Source organism: Euprymna scolopes, chromosome 44 (assembly GCF_053919585.1).
Source record: "Euprymna scolopes isolate OS-2025 chromosome 44, ASM5391958v1, whole genome shotgun sequence".
Taxonomy (NCBI): Eukaryota; Metazoa; Mollusca; class Cephalopoda; order Sepiida; family Sepiolidae; genus Euprymna; species Euprymna scolopes.
The window spans coordinates 55,924,541-55,936,883 of record NC_136525.1 but is presented as its reverse complement, the minus strand read 5'-3'; the positions used below and the strand labels follow the sequence as shown (position 1 = coordinate 55,936,883).

Below are 12,343 nucleotides of genomic sequence, written 5' to 3'. Positions count from 1 at the left end.
CTCCAAAAAAAATCACAATTGAATTTATTTTGCCCTTAACTCATCAGAAGAAAAAGCACTCATCAATCCATTCAAATAAAATGCATGATTACAAAATCCGAAAATTGGAAGAGAACATGGCGTGATAAAAGAAAAAATAAATTAAGCATTATTATTTAGAAACCCATTCTTAACATCTGGAGGGAGGGGCTTTGTAAATTATTCTGTACTTTCACCTAACAATTTAAGAGACAAAAGATAGTGCAAAAATTGAATTTAACTTGAAAATCCTTCTATGTCATTCCTTCGTGTGAGTAAAGCCTTCCTTGACTTCATATGCAACCACTGGGCCTTGCTGTTCTTGTTGTCGGGGGTAAAAACATGCAACCGTGCAAGTTAAAGAATAACTGCAATCTACGAGGCAGACTCCATACAAACAAGACAATCCTAAGGCACAACCTTCATGAGCTCTCTGGAGAAGACTCTCTTAATAAAAAGTCAAAATTATCAAGTGAATGACAAGGGTTCATGTGGCAAGTTGAGTTACTAACTGCCTGCTGTGCCTGGGTTCTCACTTACGTAGCCTGGCTGGGGTGTTCAGACCCTTGAAGCATTATATACACCCACATACCCAAAAACATACAGCGCTGGTGATTTAACGTGATAATATTGACTATACAACCCTTTTTGGAATTCGAAAGTTTTAATGCATTTAAGAGCTGACTTTGGAAAAGAAGATTGAAATTTTATGGGGACCCATTGAACTTAGTCTTGAAAAGACCAAAACTGTAGGTAGAAGGAAAACAGTGAGCAGAAAAAGTGTTCCACAACTTTGTAATCCTTGGAAAGAAGCTACTGGAATTAGAAGCTGTATTTTTTTTTTTTATTTATTTTTTTCAATTTTCACCCCAAACAAGGCACAGTGCCACTTTGAAGCAGGGGGCTACTATCAGGGACTTAATTAGCAGGGTCATTATGAAGGAAGATGAGTAGAAAGATGTTTGTTAACATTACACTTGAACTTCTGCATATCATTGCAGTTGGGAAAGCAGAATCCCGGAAGGGAGTTCCAAAGACCCGCAGTTCTGGGGAAGAAACTATTGGAGTAAAAGGCTTTCTTGCACCTAGGGATCTCTACTGCAAAGGGATGAGACTTAATAGCTTGTCGGGTTTGTCAGGGGTAGTTACGTCGGGGAGGTACAAGTGTTTGCAGTTCGTCAGAGCATTCACCATTAAAGTATTTGTAGAACAGGCAGAGGGATGCAACATCTCGTCGATGGGACAGAGGCTGAAGCCTAGCTGACAGTTCAGGACCTATCAGGTTGGCGACTCTCTTTTGAACCTTGTCCAGGAGTGAGAGACAAGCAGCAGATGCACTAGCCCAGATGTGACAACAGTACTCCATACATGGGCGAATGGTTGCCTTATAGAGGTATAGGATACTGTCAGGCGTAAGTAGTTTTCTAACACGGTAGAGGGAGCCAACCTTCCTTGCAGCAGCCTTGGCAATGCTCTCAATGTATCTATTCCAGTTCATATTCCCTGTAAACGTTAGGCCGAGGAGTTTAAAAGAAGTACTTTCAGGTAATGTGTTCTTGGCCATTGCTATTGGTGGTAGAGAAGGTTTATTACAATTATATACTTAAACAGTTAATTGATGAAGAGCACTAGATCAACGAGTTAAATGAGCTGCAGCAAATGAAGCAGGGAATAAATCAGACAATTCTGGAGATTCCATGACATAATAGAATTTATAGAAAAGACTGAGATTAGAAACATCACGTTGGTGAGATAAAGGTTGCCGAGAAGAAGAAGAAAGAGTGGGAACTAATCAAATTACAGACATCTTGCTGCTCAACTCCCTACATAGTATCCCTGCAACTTATATCCCTGACGGTAGCCCCCTACATATCAAAGTGGCACCGTACCGTGCCTTGTTTGCGGTAAAAATGTAATAAAAAAAATTTGTATGTATGGGAAATCCTTCTAATCTAAGGCATTTTTTATTTTTGCCTACTTCCAAAGTGCCCCTTTTTGGGGAGCTGGTTTTCACCCACAACATAAAAAAACAACCTTGTGTCACATTCTCGTGGAAAAGCAAATAAATAGCAACAGTGAGCAGTTTCTTGAGGTATTAAATTAACAAATTGATGAAGACCACAGGATCAACAGGTCAAACGAGCTGACACAAAGGAAGCAGGGAATAAATCAGACAATTCTGAAGAATACATGACATAATAATATTTATAGAAAAGACTGAGATTAGAAACATCACGTTGGTGAGATAGAGGTTGCAGAGAAGAAGAAGAAGAAAGAGCGGGAACCAATCAAATTACAGATACGTTTCTGCATTTTATCAAGAACCCTCAAATGGGAAACAGATTCACCATCCCAAAAATAACAACAGTACTCCATAAATGGTCAGATAGTAGATTTGTAGCGATAGAGAATAGTCTCGGGTGTAGGAACGTATTTATAGCAATAGAGACAACTTTAGAAAGAGCAATAGAATTAATATATGAACTCCAAGAAAGATTTGATGTGAAAGAAAGACCAGGAAGTTTCAGAAGAAAGGGAAGAGCCATCCATCAGGAAGAAAAGGGGCACATCTACAATTGAACGACACCAGTTGAGTTTTAACAGGGTTAGATGAAACATATTCGTATCCCAATCCACAATGAACTCAGGTCAATTGCAAGAAGTGTGCAGAAGCTTTGAAATCAACATTCTTCAACTGACAAGTTTTGAAAACAGTCATATTGGACGAATTTAATAAGGGCCAGTGGAATGCGGTATGGAAAAATGAAATTCCTATCTAAATTTTTTGTAAAGAGCAGAGCCATCCATGAGAATCTCAGTAAGAAAAGGGGCACATCTACAATTGAAAGACATGAACTGAGTCTTAACAGGGTTAGATGAAACGTGCCATTTCGTATCCCAATCAACAACGGAACCCGACGGTCAACTTTTATATCAGTTGTATATTTCAACAATTTCAACACAGATTCACCGGCCCAAATATTACAATAGTACTCCTTACATGGTCTGATGGTAGATTTGTAGAGACAGCGAATAGTCTCGGGTAGAAGAAAGTGTTTAGAGCGATAGAGAATCTATTTTACAAGAAACAAAAAGAGCAATGGATCTAATATATGAACTCAAAGATTTGATAAAAAAGAAAAGCCAAGAAGTTTTAGAATCGAACAGAGGCACCCATGAAAATCTCAGGAACGCCATTAAAACAACGATGCCATTAAAACAAGGTGTACAACATTGCACCTTTTTTTAATGGCATCGTTACATTTTAACGGATCCCAGCACATTGTAGACTCCATCGCAAGGAAAATCTCAGGAACGCCATTAAAACAACAATGCCATTAAAACAAGGTGTACAACATTACACCTTTTTTTAATGGCATCGTTACATTTTAACGGATCCCAGCACATTGTAGACTCCATCGCAAGGAAATAGAAGAAAGGGAAAAAAATCGACTTTTTCTTTTTAAACAAAAAGCCTTTATGTCTAGTATTTTCAACAACACATTTTTTCTAAATATTTTAAACAATTCATTTCTCTTTCTCCAGCCGCGTGTGACTTTATCCACGTGTCTCGAACACATGCTTTTCCAAACACTGACCACATCTCAGACGCATGCTTCTCACATCATGTCTCGAACACCATAGCTTCTCCATCCACATGTGTCCATTCATCTCTGCTGTGACGTCACGTTGCACATCCGGCTTGGTCAATTTCATATCTTTATGTGGCTGCTGCGGCTGCTGCTGCTGCTCTCAGCTTCATCGGCTCTGTTACAAAGGGACAATTTCTACGATTGAAAGACAATAGCTGAGTCTTAACAGGATTAAATAAAACAAGCCATTTCTTACCGAATCCATAATTGAACCCATGTTTCAACTTCTAAATCAGCTGCGTATTTCAACTGATCCAAGGGAAATAAACGAGAAGCATACACCGATGGTAGTGAGAGTAGGGAGTTACCAAAAACTCCTCAAATAGACAAAGGAGTAAAATAATCAAATATTTATGTACTTTATCAAGAATCCTCAAATGGGTCATAGATTTACCAGCTCAAATATGAAAGCAGTATAGCCTCAACTGTGAGAAGGTGTTGGGAACGACTTTACGAGAAGTAGAAAAAGCAATGGATCTAATATATGTACTCCAAGAAAGATTTGATAAGAAAGAAAGAGTAAGACGTTTGAGAGCCATCCATTAGAATCTCAGGAAAGAAAAGGGACACACCTACGATTGAAAGACAATAGCCGAGTTTTAACAGGATTAAATAAAATAAGCCAGTTATTACCCAATCCATAACTGAACCCAGGTCAACTTCTACATCAGTTGCGTATTTCAATGATCCAAGAGAGATGGAAGAGAAGTATATACAAATGTTAGTGAGAGTAGGGAGTTACCAAAAACTCCTTAAATAGACGAAGGAGTAAACTAATGTGAAGTTGGGGGCAAGTAGAGATCTTCTGACCAGATCATTTTACGTACCTGTTTCGCTGTTCTTATCAACCTGCTGGATGTCTACATCATATTTTATGAAGGCCTTTATGACCTCGTCGGCACCTTTCCCAGCTGCCCATATGAATGCAGTACGTCCTTCCGCATCTGGTTCGTCAGTTACGTTTTTCCGAGAGAGAAATACTTCAACGGTTTGCTGGAAGACAAACAAAAAAACAAATGTTAAATTTTACTTATCTCGGAGCAGTTTCGCAGCACTTTTATGTCCGCTTACAAAGAATCATAACATTAAACTTAATTCTGATTGGTTAAAAAATTGACCTTCAACCAATCAGAAAGATTGGATCTGGGAGCCAAGCACCTCTTTGGCATTGGTTATGTAAGTGAGAACCCAGGTACAGCAGGCAGTTAGTGACTCAACTTGCCACATGAACCCTTGTCGTTCACATGATGATAATGATGACTTTTTATTAAGAGAGAGTTTTCCACAGGAGCTGCTAGAAAGACCTTATTCTACCTCAACAGAGTTGAAAATAGACTTCGTAGCCTCGTAGAGGATACCCTTTTCTCTTCTCTGCAACCTCTTTCTCACAGAAGAGATGTTGCAAGCCTGCCTCTGCTTTATCGTTATTTTCATGGCAAGTGCTCATCTGAGCTCTAATCTATGGCCCCCACAGTGCCAAACTTTCATGAGAAACACTCGTCGAGCTAAAAAAAAACTATCAATAATTTCCCCCACTCTTTATCTGTGCCTAAACCTAAACGTAGATTCCATGAACAAAGTTTCTTTCTTAGAACTGCACGCAATTCAATTGTGATTTTTTTTTGGAGTGTGCTTATTTATAACATAAAGCTGAATGTGTGTGTGTGTGTGTGTGTGTGTGTGTGTGTGTGTGTGTGTGTGTGTGTGTCTGGTCACGAATAGGCTCCTATATGGTTGACTATTTTAAAACACTGATTACATATAATGATAGAAGATGTATTGAGACACAGGAATAGGTATATTTGATCTGGCAGAACGTTAGTTCATTAAAACTGTGGGGTCTGCGTACGCGCCTGGTCCAAAAAGTATGGAAATAAAAAATTTAAAAATTAAAAAAAAAAACGTTTACAAGTGTTTTTGATACAGATGTACATAAGAATACTTTCATGAGTATGTTTTAACTTAAATAGGGATGGTATAATAAAATTGTAGGGTCTGCGTTCGCGCTTGGCCTCCATAGAATGGAAATAGGCACAAACTTTAAGAAAGACTTTTAATATCTATCTGTGTAAGTATACTTTGATAATTGTGTTTCAGTTTGAAGAAATATGGTATAATAAAATTATGGGATGTTCGTTCACACGTGATCTCCATAGAATGAAAATATGTCACAAAGTTTAACAAGGTTTTTTAATATAGATCCACAGAATATTATGATAAGTGTTTCAGTGTGAACAGGTATGGTATAATAAATTATGGGGTTTATCTATTTTATTTTTACTTTCATCATATTTTACTTTGGTTTTGATACCCCCAAATTCGAAGCTATCTCTTTACAACCCTTCCTTTTCATAACCTATCATACTTTTATAAATCAGAGTCCATTTTCTGTAGGCTGTTTTTGAACCCAGTCAACGACGGGTACTTTTGCTAGTATATATATATATATATATATATATATATATATATATATATATAGTAAGTAATTTATAAAATATATATATAATTATATAATTACTAACTACCTCTACCTACGTATTGAGCACTTTTGAAGTAAATACTTAAAGTTTACGCATAAATCTATACTTTCGTATATTAAATTTATGTGAGTAAATGAAGTAGTTATATATATATATATATATATATATATATATATATAACTACTTCATTTACATATATATATACATACATATATATATATATATATATATATAACTACTTCATTTACATATATATATACATACATACATATATATATATATATATATATATATATGTATGTATATATAACTAGGATAGATAGAAGAAGAGAGTAAATTCAATTCTATAAGAGGAGATAAAATTATCAGGATAATATAAAGCTCAACAAATTTTAGTGGAGCTTATATAGGAGACAATAGGAGTGGAAAATGAATTCACAAAGACTATATATTGGAAAATATAGAAGGAGTCATTTATTTAATGAGGATATACAAACATTTAGTTGGGGGATAAAGTGGTCTCTTTATACCAAGGCATTTCAAAGCCTAATGCTTCTCATTAGAAGAGTAGAGAAGATGCTAGGTAACATAATGGGGATGTGACATCTAGTGAGGGAATCATCGGAAACGAAATAAATAAATAAATAAAATTATTGATGTTGTGTATGTATATCCTCATTAAATAAATGACTCATTCTATATTTTCCAATATATAGTATTTGTGAATTTATTTTCCACCCCAATTGTCTTATATATATATATATATATATATATATATATATATATATATATGAGCTTTTTTTTAATTCTTATGATTTTGTGAACTTTTTATTTTAGCAAAAATTTCTTTTACCATATCTTTTTTAGTCCAAGGAAAAAAAATCTCTTTAACTGTTTTTTTTTTTTTTTTTTTTTTTTAGGAATACATATCTAACTTTTATAGTGGACTTCCATTATTAAATGAAACATATTACATAGATAGAGAGCGGAATGTGAAATAGAGGGGAGGAATGAAATAGAGGATGGAGTGGGATACAGAGAGGGGGAGAATGGAATAGAGAAAAGAAAGAGATAGAAAGAGAGAGAGAGAGTGAGAAAGAAAGCGAGAGAGAGAGAGAGAGAAAGAAAGAGAAAAAAAATGTGAAATGAAATAAATAAATAAATAAATAAATAAAATTATTGATGTTGTGTATGTATATCCTCATTAAATAAATGACTCATTCTATATTTTCCAATATATAGTATTTGTGAATTTATTTTCCACCCCAATTGTCTTATATATATATATATATATATATATATATATATATATATATATATATATATATATATATATATATATGAGCTTTTTTTTAATTCTTATGATTTTGTGAACTTTTTATTTTAGCAAAAATTTCTTTTACCATATCTTTTTTAGTCCAAGGAAAAAAAATCTCTTTAACTGTTTTTTTTTTTTTTTTTTTTTTTTAGGAATACATATCTAACTTTTATAGTGGACTTCCATTATTAAATGAAACATATTACATAGATAGAGAGCGGAATGTGAAATAGAGGGGAGGAATGAAATAGAGGATGGAGTGGGATACAGAGAGGGGGAGAATGGAATAGAGAAAAGAAAGAGATAGAAAGAGAGAGAGAGAGTGAGAAAGAAAGCGAGAGAGAGAGAGAGAGAAAGAAAGAGAAAAAAAATGTGAAATGAAATAAATAAATAAATAAATAAATAAAATTATTGATGTTGTGTATGTATATCCTCATTAAATAAATGACTCATTCTATATTTTCCAATATATAGTATTTGTGAATTTATTTTCCACCCCAATTGTCTTATATATATATATATATATATATATATATATATATATATATATATATATATATATATATATATATGAGCTTTTTTTTAATTCTTATGATTTTGTGAACTTTTTATTTTAGCAAAAATTTCTTTTACCATATCTTTTTTAGTCCAAGGAAAAAAAATCTCTTTAACTGTTTTTTTTTTTTTTTTTTTTTTTAGGAATACATATCTAACTTTTATAGTGGACTTCCATTATTAAATGAAACATATTACATAGATAGAGAGCGGAAAGTGAAATAGAGGGGAGGAATGAAATAGAGGATGGAGTGGGATACAGAGAGGGGGAGAATGGAATAGAGAAAAGAAAGAGATAGAAAGAGAGAGAGAGAGTGAGAAAGAAAGCGAGAGAGAGAGAGAGAAAGAAAGAGAAAAAAAATGTGAAATGAAATAAATAAATAAATAAATAAATAAAATTATTGATGTTGTGTATGTATATCCTCATTAAATAAATGACTCATTCTATATTTTCCAATATATAGTATTTGTGAATTTATTTTCCACCCCAATTGTCTTATATATATATATATATATATATATATATATATATATATATATATATATATATATATGAGCTTTTTTTTAATTCTTATGATTTTGTGAACTTTTTATTTTAGCAAAAATTTCTTTTACCATATCTTTTTTAGTCCAAGGAAAAAAAATCTCTTTAACTGTTTTTTTTTTTTTTTTTTTTTTTTTAGGAATACATATCTAACTTTTATAGTGGACTTCCATTATTAAATGAAACATATTACATAGATAGAGAGCGGAAAGTGAAATAGAGGGGAGGAATGAAATAGAGGATGGAGTGGGATACAGAGAGGGGGAGAATGGAATAGAGAAAAGAAAGAGATAGAAAGAGAGAGAGAGAGTGAGAAAGAAAGCGAGAGAGAGAGAGAGAGAAAGAAAGAGAAAAAAAATGTGAAATGAAATAAATAAATAAATAAATAAATAAAATTATTGATGTTGTGTATGTATATCCTCATTAAATAAATGACTCATTCTATATTTTCCAATATATAGTATTTGTGAATTTATTTTCCACCCCTATTGTCTCATATATATATATATATATATATATATATATATATATGAGGGTGTTTTTTTTTAATTCTTATGATTTTGTGAACTTTTTATTTTAGCAAAAATTTCTTTTACCATATCTTTTTTATTCCAAGGAAAAAAATTCTCTTTAACTGTTTTTTTTTTTTTTTTTAGGAATACATATCTAACTTTTATAGTGGACTTCCATTACTAAATGAAACATGTGTAAGATGTATTACATAGATAGAGAGCGGAAAGTGAAATAGAGGGGAGGAATGAAATAGAGGATGGAGTGGAATACAGAGAGAGGGGAAGAATGGAATAGAGAGTAAGAAAGAGATAGAAAGAGAGAGAGAGAGAGTGAGAAAGAAAGCGAGAGAGAGAGAGAGAGAAAGAAAGAGAAAAAAAATGTGGCTGCAGCCGAGATTGAACTTCTTACACGAGTTTGTAGTGTAATTCAAATCTTGTCCGTAGCTGAATACTTGATGCTTTGCCAGGGTTATCAAGTGTATTTTTTATCGTGATGCCATCACTAGACGGGTTGCCTACCATGGCTTAAGAGAGGACCATTTATCCTCGAGAGGAGGATAGACCATGCCAGTTTCTAAACCTGATATTTTACCTCGTGGTACATACAGCGCCTCGCCTTCCCAAATGGTCACACATCTGGTACTGGCCATGCTCAACATTGCTTAACTTCGGTGTGTCAATGTGATTGTGCCATACTCGTCTCAGAAAAAAATAGAAAGAGTGAGAGATAAAGAGAAAGAGAGTGAGAGAGATAGTTATATATATATATATATATATATATATATATATATATATATAACTAAAATTTTAATAATAAATTTTTCATCTCCCAACTTACAGCACAATTATTTTTGGCCGCATAATGCAAGGGCGTGGCACTGTTCGAATCAGAACAAGCATAGTCAGCTCCGTTGTCCAAAAGGAGGCTTATTATTTGGGAATGTCCTGGAAAAAGAAAACAGAAATGATCACCATCACATTGTTTAGTTCTTTCGTCGGATTATCAATTCTTACTGAAGACATTCCAATACAAAAGACCCTCTTAATTATCGCCCCATTAGTCTCCTCCCACTCTTCGCTAAAATCTTTGAAACCTTAATCAATCAAGCACTAGTTCACCACTTCGCAAAAGCAAATCTTCTCTCTGACAAACAATATGGATTCAGGCAATGTCGTTCCACTGCAGATATTTTAACAGTCATCTCTGAACGCATTTACCTTAAAATCGATAATAGTGTAGTGAATAAGTGAAATCAGTAATTCCTCCACTATCCAACAACCAGAAGGTCGCATGCATGGCAATTGAGAAGGCGAACCTGCTTGCCCGACGATTTGCCTCCAACTTCATCTTAGAGCCAACAAACAACTCCCTCCCAAATTTTACTGTGCAGACTGAAGCCACACTAGATGATATAAAAAACATTCTTTCTCATATCCGCATTATCATAAAATATTTAGATACCTCCAAAACGTGTGGGCCTGATCTCATCCCTGCTACACTAATCAAGAAATGCTCAGCTAAGCTAGCCCCTGTACTTTTCAAGCTAAATAAATGCCTTGCTGAATCTTGCTTTCCTAATATATGGAAGATGGCCTCTGTCGTACCAGTGTACAAGAATTCTGGTGAAAGGGCTGACCCTCTCTATTATTGTCCTATCAGTCTCTTCCCCCTCTTGCCTAAAATCTTTGAGACCTTAATTAATCAAGCACTAGTCTACCATCTCACAAAAGCAAATCTCTCTAACAAACAATATGGATTTAGGCAATGTCGTTCCACTGCAGATATTTTAACAGTCATCTCTGAACGCATTTACCATGTACTGGATAAGGCGGGCGAAGCCAGGGCTGTAGCCCTTGATATATCCAAGGCCTTTGACAAAGTCTGGCGTAAAGGGCTGCTAATGAAAATTAAATCATATGGTATAACTGGACGTATACTAAATATAATTAGATCCTTCTTAGATAATAGAAGCATACAGGTTGTCATTGACAGACGTACATCCAAGCAGCATAACATTAATGCTGGAATGCCTCAGGGGTCGATCCTTGGACCATTATTATTCCTGATATTCATAAACGACCTCCCTGATAATATTGTGTTCGAGATGGGTATATTTGCTGATGATACAACGCTCTATAATATGCATGAGGGAAGAACAGACGTACATAAATAGCACAATCATTAGAAAATTACCTCCAGACCATAGTGGAATGGGGCCACAAATGGATGGTAACATTTAATGCTAGTAAAACTAAGCTGCTCTCCTTTAACAATTACAAGGCGCCTGTCCAACCCCCTATATCCATGACAAATAGCACCTTACCTGAGAATTCTTCCATCAAACTCCTCGGCCTAACATTTGCGGGCAATATGAACTGGAACAAATACATTGAGGACATTGCAAAGACTGCTGCAAAGAAGGTGGGTTCCCTCTATCAAGCTAGAAGACTACTCACACCTGAGAGTATCCTGTACCTTTACAAGGACACTATTCACCCATGCATGGAGTATTGTTGCCACATCTGGGCTGGTGCATCTACCCCTAGTTTCTCCCTCTTAGATAAAGTCCAAAAAAGAGTTGTCAATCTAATTGGTCCCACTTTATCAACTAAGCTCTAGCCCCTGTCCCATCGCCGCAATATTGCATCACTGTGCTTGTTTTACAAATATTTTAATGGAATGTGTTCTGATGAATTCGTTTCACTTGTACTCCTCGACATACGTATCCCCGACAAACCCGCTTAGCAATAAGATCTCACCCCTTCACTGTTGTTGCCCCTAAATGCCAGAAAGCTTTCTATTCTAATAGTTTCTTCCCTCGAACAGCTAGACTTTGGAATTCCCTTCCTCCTGCCTGCTTCCCTGGCTCTACTGATATGCAGAAGTTTAAATGTAACATAAACAAATATCTTGTTAATCTTTCCTAGACATGGCCAAAATAGTAGCCCCTTACGTCCAAGTGGCGATATGCTTTGTAGTAAAAAAAAAAAAAAAACTATATAAAAAAACTACCAGGCACATAAAGTACATTTGTGTCAAATTAAAGAAAAAATCAGTCCAGCTGTTTAGGAGTCCATAGGAAACGAACTCACAGATAAAGTTCCTTTTATATCATAGTAGGGGGTGGAACGATAAAATTGTCGGCCTAGAAAAGACTACATGATTCCATTTCCGTTTGATGAAAACCAGTTTTCTTTTTTTGTTGCAGACCATCTACTAATTGGCCAGAAATCCCAACAGAGAAAGGAGTCTTCTATCATGT

The 12,343-nt window shown here is 34.8% G+C and overlaps 1 protein-coding gene across 1 annotated transcript in view; it reads right to left on the bottom strand.

The window, feature by feature from the left end:
- The window catches only part of LOC145268856 (uncharacterized), a 98,241-nt gene that overhangs the window by 56,671 nt on the left and 29,227 nt on the right, over window positions 1-12,343 (bottom strand). The window contains exons 10-11 of the mRNA XM_080124538.1: window positions 9,919-10,025; window positions 4,499-4,664 (exon numbers count right to left, since the gene is read on the bottom strand). Coding sequence (XP_079980664.1) covers window positions 4,499-4,664; window positions 9,919-10,025 — 273 coding nt within the window. The remainder of the gene's footprint in view (window positions 1-4,498; window positions 4,665-9,918; window positions 10,026-12,343) is intronic.